This window comes from Pocillopora verrucosa, chromosome 7, assembly GCF_036669915.1.
Source record: "Pocillopora verrucosa isolate sample1 chromosome 7, ASM3666991v2, whole genome shotgun sequence".
NCBI classification, from domain to species: Eukaryota; Metazoa; Cnidaria; class Anthozoa; order Scleractinia; family Pocilloporidae; genus Pocillopora; species Pocillopora verrucosa.
Genome location: NC_089318.1, coordinates 17,413,301 through 17,435,455, shown reverse-complemented (window position 1 = coordinate 17,435,455; position 22,155 = coordinate 17,413,301). Strand labels below are relative to the sequence as shown.

The following is a 22,155-nucleotide window of genomic DNA, read 5'->3' as shown; positions in this document are numbered from 1 at the left end:
GATCTTCGCGTGCGGAATGTTGTCAATTGTTAATTAGGGTGTCTCTTGCGTGCTTTTGGCGTTTCGCGTCGTCTCAATTAGAGTCCTTTTCCACGGGTTAGTTAGCTTCTTTTGTTTTCCATATCGCATACTTTCGTTCATTACTGTTTCATTCGTAATTATTGGCGTCAGTTACAATTTCAATTAGTCGTTTTGCAGCAGTATCCATGTCATTCATTTCGTCTTCAGATCGCTCTGATTGGCCATAAAACCATTTTACATGACATTTTACATTTTACACTTGGGAGGTTGGGAGAACACTCGATAAGCTGGAAACCACTCCGCTTCGCGTCGTTGTTTCTAACGCTTATCTCGTGTTCTCCCAACCTTCCGCATCTTTACATCAGGCTATGTAAACACGGAAACCATTTTACATTTCTTCACTGTCTTAGTCACTCATGGGTCAGTTAAAGGGTTAAGGCTTTTGTCAGCTTTCCCTCTCAGTTTGCCAGTTCCTATTTATATCCGGGGTGGAGAGAGGCACAATGGAAGTAAAAAATTTCCTGCTCATGAATGCAATACTATGACCTTGGCGAGTCTCAGACCTGGATCCTTTCGATGTGGAGACCAGCATTTAATAAGCAAACCCTGAATATTCCATAGTTAGACCCAATAAAAATGTTTCTTTCAAGCTGTATGCCATTCATTATTTGACAAGAGCATTTGGAGTTGTATCAACTAAAATAACAACCCCTGGCTAATTTGTTGGTTTATTGTTTATTACCATCACTAGTAAACAGAAAATGTGAGAGGTTACATTGGCAAACACTAATCTTTGACCTGAAGGGTTCACATGCCAACTAAACCCTAACCCTAAGCAATCAGACTACCATCATAATGATGATGCTTTTGCCTCTTTAAAACATAAAAAAGCGAGATCCCATCACCAGATGAAGCGATTCAGTTTCACAGGTCAGTTTTCTGTCCTTGAACATTCCTGCCTTTAAGTAGACTATGAAACTTATTTCAATAAACTAAATATATTCCTGATCATCAAGCAACCTGGTTGCTGTGATCATCCTCTAGTGATTTTTTAGGACTTTCCCAGTTGTCTGGAGAACCTTGAAACTTCAGACTCAAACAGTCACTGATCTGACCAATAAGTTCCACGCTGACATTGTCTTCAAACAATACAAGTTCCTGCATTTTTGTGGGGTAATTAGCAATAACAGCAAAGAGTATCTCTACTCCCTTTTCACTCACCCCACATCCTTCCAAATCGACAATTTCTAGTGAAGAGCTCGAAGCCAGGGCAACAGAAAGCTCACCAGCACCATAATCACCAATGTTGTTGTAGTCAAGATAAAGATTTTGCAACTGTGAATTTGCAGCAACGGCTATGGCAAGCTGGGTCCATCCCAGATGAGTAACTCCATGGTTTGCTGACAGTGTAAGTTCAACAAGTCCCTCATTTCCTTCAGTTGAAGGAAGAAGAGTACAAATCTCGGCCCTCATCTCCAAGGGATGTACCATGCAAGCTACGAATGCAAAATATAACAATACAATCATTGAAAAATATGAGAAACTGCCAGTCATCAACATCTCCCAACCCCAATATAAGAATTTCCGAGAGGTCTTCAAAAGAATCATTAGCAGAAAGGGGATAGGAGGAGGTGTTGTTGGTGTAATAACACTCACCTAATCTTAGTGTTGATCTTTGGAGAATTTCTCAGGGAACTAAAAAAAGACTGGATTTTGCTGAATAAGAGAATTTTGAAGGGGGCATGGAAAGGGAACCCCAAAACCTGAAATCATCGGATTGTTTCAGTATGATTGGAAAGTAAATATACCTGTAGAGAAATTTTTCAATAGACCTATTTGTTGTAAAAAAAATTGAGGCATCTCTCCCAAACAATTTTAAGATAAAAAAGGAATGGCTCCAGTCTCTGTTCGTGCACGTGAACTGACTAAATGAATTTAGTCAGCGGAGCTAGTCAGCAGATGACTTTTCCATCGCCGGAATATCGCTGAACGACCTCGCTGAACAAGCTAGACTCTGCCTTCTCTTCATTATGTAAGTAGCCATTTCTTGTTTGACTCATCGGCGTTTTCACATTGATATTTCATTGTTCCGCTTCGAGACACGCGGTTAACCATACTCACGTGCAAGGAGTTAAGATATAAGTTATTAACTTTTACTATTTTTATCATCCAATTACAAGTCGGAGCCATTCCTGTATTTAGTCGCTTGTGGCGAAAGTTATAGCTGCCATCTTCAATTTTGATGGCAGCGGGAGGCTGGAGAGAGAAATAAATTTGTACCAAGGGGCCGGTCGACGGTCAAAAAAAAGGAGAGGGATGGGGGAGTAAAGTCTTTTCTCCCTTCCCCCGCCTCCTACCCCCACCGTCCACTTTAACTGCAAATCAAACATGATCGTTCGCATAAACGATTCTCGAGCTTTTAACGATAGTTCGCACTAATAAGAGCCTGCACTTCGGTCTATTTCTTTGTGGACTAGTCCAATAGATTGCCATAGTTACCATTCCAACCGAGTATAAAATAGGGCATAAATAATAACAGATAGGCACTCGAAACTGGGTTCAAGCACAGGTTACTCAAGGTCTTTGGGTTAGGAAAATTATCAAATTGACAGGAAATTGAGGAAATCAACGCGGATTGATGGATGTGAGTTAGCCATTCCAGTATATGAAAGAATAGGTACAAAAAATTAGCGAAGCATAATTTCAAAATTTTTTCAGATTTGATCAAAGGTATTCTATAGAAACATTGTTTTTAAAAAAATCTAGACCCTGTTCCCTCCATTCTGTTCAGTTTGCTACCTTTGTAAGAATACTGGTTAGAGTTACTGTGCCAGTATTAAACCATTTGAACTATTGATGTACATTTTGTTCATTTCCGCCTCCGTGAGAACAATCAACTTGTGTTTCCTGATAATAATTCACAATGTGAAAATATCCTGGTCGAGCAATCAAACTCAACTTGGGTTTTTGTCTATCTGAAATATAAATTACTCAATAACTAAACCAATATGTATAAATTTTAAGCTGACTTGCAAATGGAATGTGATCTCTTGTAGTCTCTTTAATTTCATCCTAATATTTTCATGGCTTAAACAACTCCAACTGGCTTATCTACTTCCAAATTAAACAGTCAAGTGAAACCTCAAAGGGTTCTTAAGAAAGTGCTCACCAAAGAACTCTTTACTCAAGCAGTTTACTTTCTTATTTCTGTTACGTAACCATGAGTGGCACATCTTTAATAGCTAAAGAAAAAAATTAATTATAATAATCATTATGACAATAATGATAACAATAATTATTATCAATATACGCGGCCAAATAGAAAATCGGCCTCTTCAAAACACACGCTCAGCGGGCCGCAAAAGACTGACAACGGGCTGCTAATGCATTATCAGCCCTACAGCTTACATGGTGATTTGAAGTGACTTTGAATTCGTCATTCACTTAGCTTGTATTATTAAAACTCGCATTCTTGATATCACTTGGCCTTGTTTATTGATAATAATGATAATGACATGACTTTTTTCGGGAATATTGTTTATTTGCGCCCGCGTAGTGTCATTTGCGGCCCTCGCGCTTCGCGCTCGGGCCGCGAATGACACTACGCGGGCGCAAATAAACAATATTCCCGAAAAAAATCATGTTATTCCCTTATTAAAGCTATGATAATGATAACAAGAAAGATAATGATAATGATAAAAATCATCGCGAATAATTACTAATGAGATTGTGGGTGTTAAAGGGTTAACAGCCCGATTAATCCTATGTTGTTCATGGTAGCCTTCAAAGGTAAATGTTCCATTCAATAGGTCATCGAAGCTGTAAACTCTCGTACTCGGCCGCTTCTAGTTTGTAAGATAATTTAGGTGTACGGCTACGATGCGGTGTTGGAGATAAGGTACTCGGAGTAGTTTCTTCCGGCGACCTATTTTCTACGATAATTTCGGAATCAAAGAGCTCGTGGTTCTCCTGTTCCGCCCATGGCTGGTTTCTATTGGATTTCTGGCCAAAAAAAGTGTCACTTATCCTGTCGGTTATAAACTGTGCAAGTTCTAGGTCTTCTCCTCCTTTATCGGAATTTGAAAAAGCATAGTGCTCATTAATGGTTGCAATGAACGTATTTACGATAATGACTGTCGTACTTGCGACAAAACTAAAAAAGAAAAGACGTCCCAATATAGGATTTGTAAAAATCAGTTCATTTACTGGAATATTTTTTCCAAGAAGCATCAGGAACTGCGACGAAATGGCGTCTATGAATGATGAGAACATGTAAATATTGGTTCCGAAGGCGATGACCCCTAAGAAAGAATGACCTATCGCTACTACCATAAAAATCAAGAAGAAAGAAGATATTGAAGGGAAGGATCTGCGGAGTGTCCCCGAGAAAACTATAATTTGTGGCATGAAATAAAAGCATTTTAGAAGACGCAGGGTGGCAATTACAGACGCTATGCAAATGAACAGGATTTCAAGATCAGACCAAATTAACACCTCATGGAAGCCAATGGGAACAAAAGGGTTTTCTTTAAGCTTGAACAAGGTTTTTTTTGCTGCCTTGGTTTTCATCCATTGGAGGAACAATGCTGATGATGCAGTGACTATCTGTAGCATGTTTAACCAGTTCCACCCTGACTTGAAATACAAGCAGCTCTGGCGACAGAGTTTGATGCATTCTAAAATGAAGAAGCAAACAAGTAGAATGCCAAACAGAAATGCAAAAAGCAAATAAATGTTATGGGCTTGAGGGTTCGCTGTACTCAGAGGAAAAATTCCATTTCTCTTGAATATGCCGGCAAAGCCCGATGGAAGGACTTCGAAGAAATAAGTCATCACTGCAAGAAGGTTACTCGGTGGATTATACAGCGAATACTCAACCAGTACAGCTCTGGTCTGACGATCGATCCAGTGGTTTTCTTTTAAGTCGTTGACAATTCTTTTAGCTGTAAACTTGTTGTATCCTAAATTAGCTATGTATCCTCCGCCACTGTAAACAGCAAAACGGCCCCAAATATCAAAGCCAGTATCTCCGTCGTACTCCCAATTTTCTGGGCAGAGAACTGAGGAACTGTTCTGGTCAATCCAAGTTCTTTTGTCCTCTTTGTTCTTTGAGAAGGGACCATAGCAATAGGTAAACATGCTTTTGAATATTTGTTGAAACACACAGGAATCTGTTCAAAGAAAGTAATGAGTTTAGACCCTTTTTTCAAAGTTCCAAGTTCCAGGTATAATCATTACATTTCAATCATTTCTTTTCTTCTAATCATTGAAGACATTGCTCTGCTGGCGTCTTTACAACTAGCCAATAATTTTTTCTCAATCTTCACGTGTTAGTAAGTTAACTGCTTTGGGGGTCAAACTTCTTAGTTTGAATATATTAATTTCCCCTTTTTGCAGTAGGGTAGATAATTCCATTAAAAAGACATAATAGCATGCAATAAAAATACAAGTAGTATAAGAGAACGAAGAAAAACATCTTCTTGGGATGAGCAAACCGCGAGAACGTATGTTGTCACAGTCTTACTATTGAGTCCTCACAATTTCGGTATATACTTACCTTTCATGACCCTGAGTTGCCTTAGGCGAGGCATGCCGACCAGAGTCAATCGATCATTTCTGATGTAGTTTAATTCTTTTTCCTCCTGATCCTTGTACCAGCCCTCTGAAAAGATTGCTGGGACAAACGCGTTCTCCAGCCACCTCCAAAACTGAGCCACGTTGGTTACCTGGTAAGTTTAACATTCAAAATTATTTTCAGTGAAAATTTGAAAACGAGAACGAACGAACATCATGACATCTTAACTGAACCCAACCTTTAAAACGTTAAAATGCATACCCATCTCAACTCACACTTCTAGATTCAATGGTCTTTAAAGCTTTGAATCTAAACACTATTTAGGCAATAGAGGACATTTTCCACATTTGCATAGTTTCACCATAACATGAAGTGCATTGGGAGAAAGTTATGCAAGCTCTCGACTGTGTCTCGGGTTTGGATAACTTTCTTGAATTTTCCCAACCCCCTGAGTGTTTCTAAGAGACGATTAAAATACTTGGAAAAACCCTCTGCTGCTTTGATAAATATATCTAAGAAATAAGTAAAGCAGGATTTCATAATCGTGGTTATTTACCCTAATCTAAACACACCATCTACCAATGAGAGTGTGCGTACAATCTCAAATATTTACGCAGTCATTTCAAATATTTTAGGAAGACAAACAATAGGCATTGATTGATTACAGGTCTACAGAAACGTACCTTGTACTGTCCAACATTGTCGAAATACTGGACTTCACTTTCTATAGCAACTCGTAGATGATATCTCTGCCTGCCTTTGTCTCCATAACAGACAATCAATAAAAGCACGAAGAAAGTTAAAGAAAACAAGAGTTCCTTCATGAATGCATACATTTTCCTCTTGTTTTTCCTATACTTCCTTCCGCGTCCGACATCTATCGATGGAAGATCCAAATTGTTGGATGCATCCGTTAGATAACTTTTATTTGTTGACTTGTCGTCACTCCTGTACCGTAATGCTAAGATTGCAGATGCAATGATTATCTTGACGGGCTGGATGACCAGCAACTCACCAGTTAAGGAAAGCAGAACAGATGTAAGCCAGCGAGACGATTTCTCTCCTCCACACATGAGGGAGTAAAACACCGTAAAAAGGGCGGAAGTAATTGCAATACTCACACAGAGAAACCATGCGATGTATACAAAGAAATGGGGAAGTAAACACCATCCTTCTCTCTTGCTTTTCCCCAATTGATACCGGCTACCTTGACTGTTTCTCCTAGGTTCGCTTTTATGAAACAAGAGCACAATTAGCAGACCTGCAGGCACAACAACCAAGGCACTTTCCAACGCGATGACAAGTTGACTCGGAGTCAGTGAAAAAGGTCCAATCTGTATTTTCCTCTGTTTCAGGTCCTCTGTTTCATAAAACATTGCGGATGATACCATTGACAACAAGAGAAGGCTCCAACAACAGGATGCTCGCTGAACGCGGGTGAAAGGATTCCTTGGCTGCTTGCGGATCACCGACAGCCACAAATGGTCATGAGCGAAACCATTCCTTCGTAATGAGCTAAATTTTCTTTTAAACTTTTTGCCTTCTTTGCAATCATCTGCATAAAATCTCCTCGTGGTCTGACCGTCATCCCTTTCTAGCGCAAGCCAGCGGTTACAACTGAACAACCATCTCTGTCCCCTTTGACAATCTACAGCTAAAATCTCGCTGATAAACCAAGAAGGGTCCTTGCCAGAAATGTCATGGCCGATCTGCACAGAAATTATCTCGCCCAGCGACATTTCTTGTCGAATAAGAAAATTATCAGTGTTGCCTTCAGCAAACAGTTTTCTTTCACATGAGATGTCACATGTCAGTTTGATAACGTCACTGGTATTTTCATTCCCATGTAGAATCATGGATATATTGGCAGTAGTGCCACAATTTTTCCATCCCCCAGTTGTTATGGATACCTCGTACTTGTAATCACCGTTTTGATGCGCCGCCAAGGGTATCAGAGGACTGTCCTTAAATAGAAAAGCAAAATGAGTGAACATAATTTCCTGTTTTAAATAAATCGTCAAGCTGGACATTAAACCTCACAGAAACCATTTGCTTCAAGCTTGTCTCAAAATAATTTTTTACGAAGTGTCTTGCTTCTTAAACAAGTGTATTCTTAAATAACTATGAAAAAACACTGACAATATGTAAATCATAACGATAAGTTTCAGGATTTATTCATATTCAAACGTCCAAAATATTTGTTCAATAAGTCTGTAAAAAATCAAAATTCAATGCCATATAAATTTAGTTCGTGAAACTTCTTAGTTGTTAACTGGTGAGATTTTCTGAGAAAAGAAATGATCTTCATAGATGAGCTGCATCAAACAAGTCGCTCGAAAAAGGCCGGAAATTTTTACAGGGGATCCTTTTAATCGCAGCTGACCTGCGTGGATCATTTCTTTACTTTTATTTCATCTTTAGGTCGACCTATGTTTTCTCTCACTTAACTATGATTAGGATTTTTTTTCGGATTTCGAACAAACAGCGAATGGCATCGTCATTACTTAAAATTCTTTAGGAATATTTTGGATTTGACACCAACCTTTGAGGCATCCACTTTATCGGCCATGCGTGCTTTTACCAAAACAAGAACGTAGAGCAGAAATGTAGAGCACAAAGTTATCAAGACGAGAAGGTCATCAGGATCCACGTTATCAAACGCCTGCTGGACCCGTTGAAAGTCAATGATATTTGGTGCAACAAGAATGTCTCCCCCAAATGCAGTCAAGTGATTACAGAGACATTTTAGGGAAGAATGGTTAGATTCTCGGCTCGCCTGTAAATCAGTTCATTTCATTTATGGTTGTTAATATGCCTGTTAGGTTCCAATATATTTTTAGTTCAAGAGAGTATCAATTGATTGTGAGTTGATATCTTACTTCAGGCTATGCACCCAGAAAAAGAGCCCATACTTAGCTTCTATATGGAAATCTCTGTGAAAAGGAATTTTACAGCTATTATAAAGTTTATAAAGTTTATAAAAATGAACATTGCAATAGGAATTTCCATTTTTACTGAGATGATTCGAGTCGGAAAATGGTTCAGAGCTGAGGCAAGATTCGCTCGAACACATTATTCTTGGGAAAATAATGAAGACATTTGCGCTTTAAGCGACACAACGGTAAACAAAAACTCTACCTATGGTAGTGTTAAAAGCAATTAGTTGGTTATTTTGGGCGCCCAGTTACTGTCTATATCTATTTTCCATTTTATAATATATTACATGTTGTCGTTTTTGTGCCAGGCGGTGTTCACAAAACAAAATTACCCTTTGCATCTTGCCTCTGGAGAAAACCTTCTAGAAACGTTTTTGTTGACATACTGAATACATTAGGTTCTTTAAACCTCTTCGTTCTTTCTCCAAAACATTCCAATAGCTAAAAATCAATATTTTAAAAACTTCTGTCACACGGTCTGGGATGCATTTCATTGTCTCTTTTGTTAATGAGTGACTCATTCTATCCTTTCTCTGTATTTTTCTCACCTTGCATCCTTTGCTTGTCCATCTTTGTTCATTATCAGACCAAAATGCACACCAGATTGTCTCCACTTGTAAACTGTAGTTAACTGACCTTTCAGAATCGTACTGAGGGACAAAACTGACATACTCTACTTGAGGAGCAACTGTTGGTGGAGGATTCTTGAACCTTACGCACTTCTCTCGCCTAGCTTGCTTTGGCAGGATGGATCTTCTACCTCTTGACTTTGACAATTCTGTTGGAAATTCACTGTTCTTCCATAGGCCAACGTAATATTTGCCTGAATACCTGCATTTTATGACGATACTATGGGAACAAATTCCTCTGAAATTACATTCGTTGTTTCTGCTGTTTAATCTTTTCTCGTCGTATGATGTCTCTGTTGGCTGCTCAGCAAATTTTACATAGACCATAAGAGAAGCTGTTGCTTTGGTCTTAATAGTTATTTTCATGGTAGTATTGTCCTCACGTACGGTTATCACGTGATATTGCATCCTTCTAGGGTTTAGGAAATGATTCGATCGAGTTCTGTCTTCGAGATAATATTTTGATACTGGAATATCAATTTCTATATCCGAGGGTAGATCTATTGTGTTGAAAGCTTTCCCAGTGTCATCCTTCAGGACAAGGCTGACAACCTTCGATCTGATTCTTTGGCTGCTGCTGTCCGACACATATGGGTTAAAATTATAGGAGATCATCTGCAAGGTAGAAAACGACGTCATAGTAAGATTTACGTATTTTAATACTTGTCAGTAAAGTAAAGCAAAAAAAAAATTGATTCTCTTTTGAGGACTCGAAGTCAGCCGAACTTTTCCGATTTTGCCATCCAACTGAACTACGAAACCCTTGCAGGTGAGTTAAACGGAATATAGAGGGCTGTCATTATATCAAAAGATCCAAACAATGGATCCTCAACCTTAACCTATCAGAAAGTTTTAAGGCGTGAAGTGAAATAGACGTGCAAAGGGGAAGGAAAGAGAAGGTACAAAAAGACCTGTTGTTACGGTCATTTTGTTATCCTGTCATCTCTCAAAGATAACTAACATATCGTGTCATTTACATAAATTATTTTTTTAAAAAGTTTTCTAGATGACAGTATATTATATAAAAATTAATTCTAAGTATGGAATGTCTATCTTACGCGTGTGTAAACATTAGTTTTAAGTATAAAATGTTGATCTTATGCATGTGCAACTTCAAGTTATGTTATTCTTGGGTAACTGTGCTCGGGGTTCCTGTGGATAGTAGAGAGGACAACCCTGAGCCTTAAAATTTAATGAAGACGTCTGTCAGGCTGTCTATTAAATTGCGATTAGAGCTTTTACCATCCCAATATACTCAGTGTAACAACAACCACACACCTCTATTCCAACCTCAGAGACGTTGCCAAGCCAATTTTGCAACGTACTGGTATTCATAGAGGGGAACTGAAAACTGGCTTCTCCATTTCTGAGTTTTAAAAGGTCCATGTCCATTGACTCTTCTTTACCGAATAAAATCGATTGAAATTCATTGCTGATGATGGTGTATTCCTCCCCTGGCAGCTTAAGTGACAGAAGTGTGTTGGCAATCATGTCTGTTAACTCTTGACAACGGCTAGAAACTATCTTTCCCATGGTAATCTAAAAGTGCAAAGAAATCTTAAGTTGGATCTAGCATCCACATGAATCACGAGCCAAAAAACTCTTCACATCAGAAATATTTGTTTCATATTTGCTCCATTAAGATACTGGAAATAAATGTGGCTCATCACATGAAGGTGTAATATTATAAACCTTTAAGGGAATACCTCTTTCTCTTCATCGAGGTTAGCAGAAATTTTAGACATAAGGATTCTCTTGGAACTGGATCCCATAATATTTGTAGTACAATATAACAACAATCTTCCTCCATCGAGAAGAAGGGGGGATTCAGACCTGCTTCCTCGTGAAAAGAGGGTTGACATCTCCATCAGTTTATCCAATACAGTTAACTAAAAGATAAAAGTCATTTTGAAGTCATGGAAATAAATAGTTGAGGTTTGTTTGTAAGACTTGTGCACGACACAAACAGGTCTACCAAGATATTATCAATCAATTTATATTTTAATGAAGTCTTGGAATCTTATAAAAAGCTTCTTTATCAAGAGTCTAGTCTAACGTGCATTAAAACTCAAGTTTGATTCTGCAAACAAAAATATGAGGTAACGAGTTCAGTGTCATACCGTTGTATTGAACGAGACAAGGGCGTCATCCTTTGTAGCTTTGTTCAAGATAACACCAATCTGGGCCAAACGCTCCAGTCCGCTATCAATCCGTACTTCACAGATCTTAGAAATAACGTGATTCTTCATCTGCAGTGAGAGAAAAATTTTGTATCAAACACATGTTTCAACAATTTACACGTCAAGCTGTGAGCCATTTATACACCTTATGTAAAGCTATTCTAATTAAAGGAGATTAAGAGAAACCTTATATGTTCGTGCATGGTGGGAATCTTTCAACCTTTTTACACAGCTTTGAATGATTGGAGATGAACTTTGTTCGTTTGTCTCACGATAGAGTCACCTATAATGTAGATCGCGACGTTTCGTCTGCAATACTGCTGGTCTTCATCACGTCAGCACGTTGGTACGCTGCTATTGGTGCATTTCGATCCTATCCTATTCTACTACTTGGTGAGACCTAACTGTTGTGTCTGACTTGAAAACGGTTGGTATGCCTTGATGTTGCAGGCAGCGGCGAAGAACCTCTGAAACCTCTGATTATTAAAGCTGTTTTGAGAAAAATTAATCCTTTATGTTCTGCACCCTATGAAATTATGTTGCTGATCAGTTACAGATATTAAATGGCGGCACAGAAAACACACGTTTCTATGGCAAAAAGTGCAAAGCCATTATTTTACATTCAATCCACTTTACTTACTTGAAGTAGGTTCCGATTCACATCTTCCTGCTTTGCAGCCTTTTGGAATAAGAAGAGAAGTGCGTGTGCTTCTTGTATTGCTGTATTTACTTTTCCCACAGAAAAAGAACTATCCATAACTGAAAGTTTTTCCTGCAGCTTGTTATAGTCTATCTCTTCTGCTGACAACGAAGATGATTGATCTAGCTGTGAAAAAAAGACGGTTAAAGATTTATTTAAGCAGATCACTGACCGCATTAAATATCTTTACGAGGGAAAGTACAACTATTTTCCCTCCTTGAGATTTATTGGGTAGAGATGCAGTGATGAGTAATCGAGAAAGTAAGATGTATCAGGGAATCTAGTTTCTTTGTCAAAGTTCCACTGTGTGCTATTGGCTGTTTGCGCTCGTTTGCTTTGTGGCCAATTGCAAACCTCGTTCATCGTCTTCCGCATCCCACAATATGGTGCAGCGTTAATGGAACAGGCACCACGAACAATGGTTACTAAATAGATATGGATTCCAAAATAATAAAGTAAAAAATAATAAACTTTTGTAAATGCTTCGGCGAGTAGCAAATGTACCTCAACGAGGTTACCTTTATCTAAAATCAAACAAAGAATTCGAATTGCAGGATAATTTGCTAATTACTTAAGGCTGGTTCTCACCATTTAATTACTAATACCTTGATAGAAAATCCTACTCTATATGCCGCTCCAAAATCATTAGCAATCGCAACCCAAAGACGAGCAACAGCCTCATCAGAAGGTGGAATATAAACAACACTGTAAGGCCAAACTCCAGAGGACAACATGTCGAGTTCTCCATCTTTTGATTCCTGGAAGAATTCATAAGTTAAAGGCACATTTTCATCACTCCATCCTTGACAGGTAATGTTTAGCCAACATCCTACATCTTTCCTATCCAACTGAGTGGCATGACATATTCCTCCTGATGGAACTGCCAATGTGTCAATTTGGTATACCGCCCAGCCAAATGAGCCGTTTGGAGATAGAACGTCAACCTTGATTTTGTAGGAGGACCCGGGTTCAAGCATTTTTTCTTTGATCACAAGGTTTTTTGAATCCACTTTTGTACCCAGGAGATGTTTAAAGTGTATCTGAGTAGACCATTTGGGGTTAGAGTTGTTTCCATCGTTTTTCAGCAGGCTCCATCTGTACTTGAGGGACACAGGACAACGAGCTGAATTGCAGTCAGTTCGTAGGGAGGTACGAGAAGATGCACTGGCTGGTGAGTCACAGTTCATGGTGCACCTGTGCAAAGAAAATAAGAAGCAATCTTCAACTCATCGAATCTCCTGTATTCGTCCTTATTTATTCCTTTAAGATGGTTCGTATTTGAAGGGAAACGAATGTTTATCACTGCCAAGATCTTTGTTGAAGAAGCAGGGGTGTTATCTAAACAACTATGCCACACTTTAATCGAATAAATTCTTATGCTTTTGTCTGTATTTACTCTTATTGCAACATAACCAATTGAACATTTGCGTCAAAATTGGAGAGTCATTGATGAGAAAGGGATGTTGTCTCCAACCTCCTTATGAAAAATAATAAAAAACTATTGGATGAGGTTTTTTTGATATTCAGAATAATCAAGGTCGAGGCAAGGGTTATGAGCCGAAGCCAAAGGCTGAGGCTGATGACCCTTACCGAGACCTTAATTATTCTGGATATCACAGAAACCGAAGCTAATGATGGTTTTTTTTTCCTTGAACGAAAATATATGTTTTTGCTTTTGCTTGGCAAGCAACACAAAGCGCACGTACTTGATATGATTACCCTTACAAATTATGATCATCCATTGTGGTTACACATGATATGACTGCCCGTTACCTTGACATGATTATTGTCAGTATAATCTGCAGCTAGATGACGTCCCAGGCGCTAATTTCGAAAATTCACTGTACGCTTTCAGCCAATCGGGAAAGAGATAATGAGTTGAATGTATAATAATTTAATATATCTCATGGGATTGCGTGGAGATCAGCAGACTTTAATCTATTCTACGTTGTTCATTCTCGGCGTTGAAAACGTGGAAGAGGACAACTCTTATGTTAGAAACTAAATATTTCAGCTCTGCATATGCCAGTGATAACCATCAGCTTCTTTGCAGCTATGAACTAAACTTACAAAATACGAATGTCGAGTATATCTTCCTCGCGAGCGTGAACAATCTGAATGCCACTTGCAACGCGGATATCCTTGGTTACCGTCAGAACCACATAGTATGCTTGATTGCTGATGAGTCTTTTGGTATCTAAGGTCACTATGGCTTCTTCGTTGCCCTGAAGAAAGACATCTTCCGGCAACTGAAAGAGGGTTCTATTTGCAGACGCACCGACAAATGTGTCGTATATGCCATCTGAACCTCGAAAGGTGACGTTTGACACTGGAGTATAGTTTCTGGAGACGTTAGATTGTGTTGTTATTATTAAGCAAGACCAATCATATTTCATTCCCGAGGAACTAAAAGCACTAAGGCTGGTGTCATACGAAGCACTGGCATCCAATAAAATTGGTTTATCTATGGATCGAAAAACTTCAGTTCCTCCCGCAATGGAAACCTTCAGTGCCGAATTAAGAACTTCGATGAAAGCAAAGTCTCGAGCTGTCAGTTCAGATCCGGATTTTTGTCGCAGCTCAAATGTTACAAGTTTAAGTCCTGTCGACAGCAAGTTTGGTCGTAAGTTCAGCTCAAGAGTGTCGGACACTAGCAACTCTGGTTGATCAGAAATGTTTAAAGGTGACAGTGAGAGTTGGCTTATCTTCCAGGAGAAAGAGACCTGTTGCGCAAGAAAGTTCTCCGTCTTTAAAGATGCAAACAGTCTTCTTTTTTGGTCTCGTCTAAACTTCATTGGGCTGCTTGGTTGTGTATTAACATCATGGATTAAAACCTCTATTGAATCATCAATACTTCTCATATCGCCTATAAATGGGGAAAAAGAAGTTATAGTTTTAATTCCAAATTTCTTTTAGAGTCCTTTATTTCACTACATGAAAAGCTGTTGAGACGCAATTCAAAGTTAAAGAATATACTCTGTTTGAATACTGAATCAGTAATTAAATGACCTATATTTCAGTTTTCTTTATGGTTAGATTTACTCTACTTTCTCTCATGTATTACTTTCTGTTTGTCTTCTGCACGGATCAACTTCTGGATCTCCTGGGTAAAAGTATTTACACCAGCAATCATGAACGTTAAGTGATGTCTGGATCCATAGAGAATGTTCTGGACAAGCTGAAATGACATAAAAGCAATTCAATACAATTGTGTGAAACATCGGGAGGAGAATTAATATTTTTTACAGCAGATTTATCCCGGTAAATGAAAAGGGGAAACTGTGATTGAAAAGATGTATTCGGTTATCCAGGAGTTTCTTTGGACCGACAAAAAATACTGAGAGAAATTTGCTTAAGAGATCCTACCTAAATCGAACCAATAGATGAAGATCAAGTTTTTTTGTCTATGGTAAAACTAATGAAACATCAAATATCCCCAGTGGAAGATGGGAATCTTAAAAGACTGTTTTGCGTGAATAATAACATATAGAGTTAATACCTTCACACCATGTACCATTTCCTACATATCCAAACTGACAGTGACAAGTGTAGGATCCGATCTCGTTATGGCAAACACCATATTTATGGCAGTCATGGTCTCCGCTTGCACATTCGTCCAGATCTGCCAGCAGAAACCAAAGTTTTCACTTTTCTACCATGCGGTCTCGTCATCAAAAAGGATTAAGAAAAATTTAAAGTAGTTAGTTTTATAGGTTGGTATGATTTCGACTGCGGTAAAAGCAATATAAAAAGATATATTCCCATGTGTTTAGTAGAACAGTCAGTAACTAAGAGCCAGCTGAAGCTTCTGGAAAGACCACATAGATCTTGTTGGGCGTTGTAGAGAAATTACTCGCCGACTTTCACTCATCGAAAGCATTTTGTAATCGATACGTCAGTAAACCAGAAGCTAGTTCAAGTTACAAAGCACAAGAGTGATACACGCATATGCGCTCACATTCAATTAGAACTATTTACCAGTTTATTTATCAGTGAGGGTCACAATCAATAAACTTAACCTTGCTCCAAATAGGAATATGCCCCGTTTCGTTTACGTGCTCCGAAACCGCAGAGGTCTGAGTACGAGCAAAGCGTATGTCTCTGTCATATTCTTTTTATCCTTTCTCGCATTGACCTAAGTGTATACTGGTAAAAGAGGGAGATCAATGAGAGAACGGATAAAAGAAAATGACAGAGACATGACCTCATCCCAATAACATCGATAGGAACTATGGATCGAAATACCCGAAGCTTGCAATTGGATACCCACGATAAAACAACCCAACAGCCGACAAATGCGAACCTATGAGGGAATACCTACTAATGACCGGAATAATAATGAGGATCGAAATGCACTAACAGCAGCGAACTGACGTGCTTTAAATAGCGACAGGTAAACAATCGATCTCATCGCCTGATGAAGACTAGCAGTAGCGTAGTCGAAACGTCGCGATCATCATCATCATGATCTGCATTTCACGCAGACTATTTACATAGTTTCGTGTCATTGTGTTACGACTACTAGGCTTATCCCTTTGAGGATACATTAACGGAATAATTCTTAAAATAAATTAATCCGCATTCTCAGAAACGTTGTCCTGAAACATTATATTTGTGAATACCGTAGGATGCGATCAGCATCACACGCAAAATATTTACATAGATGTGTGAAAATATAGGCCTCCATTGCGTAAACGTTATATAAAAAGGACGCGAAAAATATTGTAACGAGCAGAGCGAGAGATCAGAACTACGATTGTTTGAAGAAGTGAAGATGGAACTGTAACCGGGAACTGAAGGACTGATCGATACAAATTTTAAGTATTACCGTTTTGCCCCCACGTTCACAAACGTACACTATTGTAACTTTTTTTCTTATGATTTTTGAAATTTCAGTTGACTATGTACATACATATATACACATATATACATACTTATTCATATATATATATATATGTATATATATATATATATATGTTCGACCAGATCGACTATAGTGTAAATAGATTCTCGAATCCTTGATTCCCGTGGTTGATCTTCAACTCTACCTGTGTCTCACGCGTAGGCGCCATCATTAGACAAACAAATAAAGTTCCTCTCCTATCTTACACCACGATGAACGATAACCACATATTTTATAACACACAACTAATTTAGTCGTGATTTAGGAAGCCGGTAAAGAATGGTATTGCAATGATCGTGTTCGGAAACAACTAAGGCATGAATTATCCTTTTACATTCACAGAAATCAGCAAATTCTTCCAATATTAGTAAGGACAAACGAAGCTAACTTTCTGTGACACTCACCCCTGCACGGATCTCTTGAAGATACATAAAGGTGTTAGGATTCAAATCAGTGAACTTATTGTTAAAGAGTTCATTTCTAATCAAGGATATGAAACAGAGTTCAGTAGACAAGTTGAAGAATTTCAAATGATGAAAGGCTGAATAGGTAATAATGATGAAATTCATCGTTTTGGAATCCTGTTTTTTTTTAATGTAAAGCAGTGAACCATACACATGACGATGCATTTGTGACTACTGAAATTTTAAATCAAAACAAACTGGTTAGTGATCGCATGAAGTCTTCTTCCTTTGCATAACTTTGACAATATTTGTATGTTTTTCATAAATACACCTTTTTCCTTCTCTTGTTACGATTAAAAAATTAGTCGCATACTCAACAACAAAAAAAAGGTGGATGAAGTAACAAATATTTGACAACAATTTGTTCAGCCATACATTCATTTATTAATTGCTCTTTTGTTTTATTCCTTGTTTCAGTTAATTCTTCACTTGTTTGAGTAAAGTTATGTACACATCCCAGTTAGTCCACCGATTTAATTCATGAGTCTTACAGCTATGACTTTTCATCACCAGTGTAACCCTCCTTGCAGATACACCCATAAGAACCTTTAGTATTGGTGCAAAAAGCATTTAATTGGCAGTTATGTGTCTTCTCGGAGCATTCGTTGATATCTGTCCACATAAAAACGATGAATCGAAGATTAAAGTTCAGATGATAAAAGGTTGAGCTGTTGATAATAATAAAATTCATAGTTTTGGAATCCTGTTTTTTTTACTGACGTAAAGCAGTGAACCATACACATGATGATAAATTTATGACTACTGAAATTTATATTAAAACAAACCGGTTGGTGTTCGTAAGAGGTCCTACTTCCTTAGCATAACTATGACAATATTTATGTTTTCAAAACTACGCCTTTTTTTTTTCTCTTGTTACGATTTAGAAATTAGTCGCATACTGAACAACAAAAAGGAAGATGGAAGAAGTGACAAATATTTGACAACAATTTGTTCAGCCATTCATTCATTTACTAATTTCTCTTTAGGTTTATTCCTTGTTTCAGTCAATTCTTTACTTGTTTGAGTAAAAATATGTACTTTTCCCTCTTAGTCCAGCGATTAAATTCGTGAGTCTTACCGCTACATGACTTTCCATCACCAGTGTAACCCTCCTTGCAAACACATTTAAAAGAACCGTCAGTATTGGTGAAATTTGCATTTAAGTTACCGCCGTGGGTCTTCTTTGAACGCTTGTCGATGTCTGTCAGGATAAAGATGATCAATTGAACATTCACGATGATTAAGGTAGGGCGAGAGGTTTGAGTAACAACTTTAATAAGTTCAAGTTTTAAGAAATATCTCAAAAATGTCTTATTTAATAAATAGAACTCAGTTTTAGTTAACACACTCCCCCTTACACGGATTTCCTTCATAACCGTCTTGACAACACTGTACGGAAGTATCAGTAACTCGACATGCATCATTTTCCCCTGAAAATAATATTTATCAGTTTTTCGGTAAAAATTTTTGGCGAATGTTTCTTCAACAGCCATACTCCATCAGGAGGATACAGTATTTCGCCCCCAGCCCCCCGTTACTGCAAGATTCCCACACTTGCAAACACGAATCACTATGAGGAAGTTCTAGAAATTCCAAGCAGTTCGAAAGAAAAGGAGTCAAAGAGGAAAAATTGATTGTCCAAGTCTCACACAAGTTAAGCCCAGTTACATTAACTATCATAAAATCAATGCTTGGAGTAGTGACCTCTTTCACTTTGAACGATTTTTATACAAAAGCCGAAAAACTTTGTCTTGATCTATTTGGTGATTGTATGACAGTATTTTTAAGGCTTCAAGAATACAACTTTATTTTCCTTCGTAGAATGAACTAGTTCAAAACTTGACAGTGTTTTTGTTAGAGCATGTCGCTCATAAGTACTCTTAACGATTTTGATGGGTAGGAGCATTAGCAAAAATGGACCAACACTGGATTATTAACTTGCCTTTTTTGGCGCCGTACACCTCCACTCTCAGACTGTCCCACCCATCATTCGCTGTTGGATGGAAGCGAATGTATCTTGCAACCACTGGTGTTGACAGCTTATGTCGGTCCACACCGTGATTTTTACCAACTCTCTGAAATTCCTAAGGAAAATAATGAAAGACACAGAACATATCTTTTTTTCTGAAATAAGCAATCTCGTACATATAGAGAATCATTTGAGGTATTACAATTGCCCAGTCATATATTTTTTAGTGTCTTTTTTCAGAAATAATTTGGATAATTTTCTGATGCAATTTCCTGGCATGTTACTACTTTTGAACCCCGAATTTCTTTCAGAATAGTTTCGTCTTCTTATATTAGCTACTCTATAAAGGTTGAACTTATTTTGATTGAGAGGTATTAGGGTAACCAAAGTTATGTCAACAAAAACACACAGGAGAGGAAAATATTATCACTTACCTTGTCTATGGGAGTTCAAAGTAAAAAAGGCAGTCCGCCTTAATCGAGAAAAAAACATGTCCGGTCATCTCCAGATTGGTCACAGTTTTGCATCTTAATGGATGTGGCGGTGGTGCGAGTTTTCCAGAGCAGTCATAGTGGGAGGGAAAGCCGAATTACTATTGACACTCAAACTGTTCAGGTAATGATTCAACTTACCACGTCCACGCCATTTCCATCCTTGTACGTTTTCCGATTTTTATCATCGGAAGAGTAAAGAAGCTTGAAAGTTGTCGTCCATGCTTCATGGTAAATGCCTCCCTGGGTAGCAACAGCACACACTAGAAACTCTTTACCAAGATCAACCTGAAGCCAGTCTGTTTTTTTATTGTTCTTCGGTAACCAACCGTAAGCTGACTCGTTAAAAAGTCGTCCATACTTCGCAGAGAATTTTTCTTTCCAATGATGGGATGAAGCTGTCATCTGATTGTCAGGGATGACGAAGGGACTGGGAACACCAACTGGGCAATGAAAGCATTCGTCGAGGATCTCTGTACCAAATTGTTGTTATCAGGTTATTAATGAATAAAACCTATTATTTCATACTTCATAATGTTAATTTTTTGGTAATTTATTTAATCATTGGAAAATAGGATTCGTTAAAGTGAGCATCAACACTTACAATTTGGTTCACTGTTTGATTCCCGAATCTTTAAGAGCCTTAAGCATTTTCGTGATTGGTAATCAAAACTTATTATCTAGTAACTGAAAATACAAAACGAAGTCACAAAAAATTAAAGAAATTGTGATCATAAACAATCGCAGTTTAAAAGTGGCCCCTTTAGTGGTATTTAGTTTTTCCTCTCGTTCATATCAGTACACATGTAACTCTTTTAGGTTTTCTTTCACTCGTTTAGCTTCATCTATTTCCTTACGTTACCAGTTTAAATTAGTTTATTTCAATCGTTTATTCTCGTTTTTTGACCTTTCTCTACTTTGTCTTTCGTCCATGTTACGTTTTGATAGATAAAAATATATACATTTTCTACCCCTTCAATTATCTTTTCCTTTGCTTTTCGTTATGTGATTCTCTGGAACGTAGGCAAGCTTACAAACCATATTAGCTGATATAATAATGTTGTTATGAAGCCTAAGGAAACAATGCCTACTTTGATCAAATAAATACACACCTGTGCAAAGTCGTAGATAACACTGTGTCAAATCTGGTGGTTTGTAAACAAAAAACGAGCCACAGTTCCGAATTGAAATTTTATAAGAGCCATAATGACATTCATTGTCGTTAAAGCGATAGCAAAGTTTTCGTTTCACAACCCCTTCAGCAACAGCAGGATGGGCACCACGGATCCAACCTGGAGAAATTGTTCCGCAGTGGTATGCCTGTGGCGGGTTGTTAGGAATGGCTGTTCCTCCGCAGCCAGTAAAGCGAACCCAACTTTCCGAAGTAAGAATTCCTCTGTCACAGCGTGCATCTTTACTCTCTATTTGATTGGACACAGACCGGGTTGGGTCGTTTATTGTTTTGTAAGAGGTGCATTCTGAAAGGAAGACAAACATGAATCATTTATTAACAACGCCGACATGTATAATTATTAGTTTCATCAAACGTTTTGAGCTAAGACAAAAAGGAAAAAAATTTGAAGGAGTCCTTTGGGGAAGGGGAAGCCCAAACTTTGCTTTCTCTAAATTTTTTCTTGGTGCTCATAAATGCGATAGATCCTTCTCCCTTCATTCCCGTGGTTTCGTTTTCTTCTTTTGGAGGAAATTACAAAAGACAATCGATTAAAGTAACTAAAAATATGTATTAGAGGAGATAAAAAGTCGGTTTTATTTGGTCGTTTAGCCTGGGAAGAAATAGTTGGCTGTATTTTCAAGTTTACAGAAATGACTAATTGAGACTTATTCCTTTACAGACAGAGCCTTTACTTGAAACAATTTGCTCAATAATTGTGCATCCCACGCTTCGATCATTGCATACGGTTTCGTTCAAAGGTTCGATCATTGCATACGGTTTCGTTCAAAGGTGCTATTTTAGACAATGATTTTCATAGAAGATCAGGAAGGTCGTCTTATCTCAATACACAATTAAAGCCCATACTCAAGTCTGATAAAATTCACTTACCATCTGTGCTTTGAACCCCGGTTGCCAACAAAGCGAGGACAGTCAGCACGGGAAGTAGCGAAAGAAGACGACCAGTCATTTGAAGAAATCTTGTCTGAACGAGAAATCAGACCTCAGCTATATTGCACAGGGCTATTTGATAAGTTTGGTTACAATGTGCTGGCTTTAAATACCACCTTCAGATGCGCATCCTTCGTCACTAACGTATCCTCAGGCTTACAGTTA

General features: G+C 38.0%; 1 protein-coding gene and 1 pseudogene across 1 annotated transcript; both read right to left on the bottom strand.

Moving 5' to 3' along the window:
- Positions 1-1,032: 1,032 nt before the first annotated feature.
- Positions 1,033-1,494, bottom strand: LOC131784823 (leucine-rich repeat-containing protein 73 pseudogene; annotated as a pseudogene).
- A 2,337-nt stretch (positions 1,495-3,831) lies between these two features.
- Positions 3,832-22,009, bottom strand: LOC131784822 (polycystin-1-like protein 2). The gene is made up of 18 exons (XM_066170240.1): positions 21,931-22,009; positions 20,981-21,346; positions 20,010-20,341; positions 19,351-19,492; positions 18,487-18,609; positions 15,541-15,663; positions 15,106-15,219; positions 14,112-14,907; positions 12,647-13,235; positions 11,982-12,167; positions 11,282-11,410; positions 10,868-11,050; positions 10,440-10,700; positions 9,081-9,776; positions 8,139-8,372; positions 6,280-7,560; positions 5,579-5,747; positions 3,832-5,192 (listed from the first exon to the last, which is right to left on the bottom strand). Exons 1-18 carry the CDS (start codon positions 22,007-22,009, stop codon positions 3,832-3,834), a joined length of 7,164 nt encoding a protein of 2,387 aa, XP_066026337.1.
- Between the last annotated feature and the right edge of the window lie 146 nt (positions 22,010-22,155).

Coding starts and splice junctions, on each gene's coding strand:
- LOC131784822 (XM_066170240.1), bottom strand. CDS start 22,009: ATGACTGGTCGTCTTCTTTCGCTACTTCCCGTGCTGACTGTCCTCGCT. Junction 11,051..11,281: donor TTGTCTCGTTCAATACAACG/GTATGACACTGA, acceptor TTTATCTTTTAG/TTAACTGTATTGGATAAACT. Junction 5,193..5,578: donor GCAACTCAGGGTCATGAAAG/GTAAGTATATAC, acceptor TTCTTTGAACAG/ATTCCTGTGTGTTTCAACAA.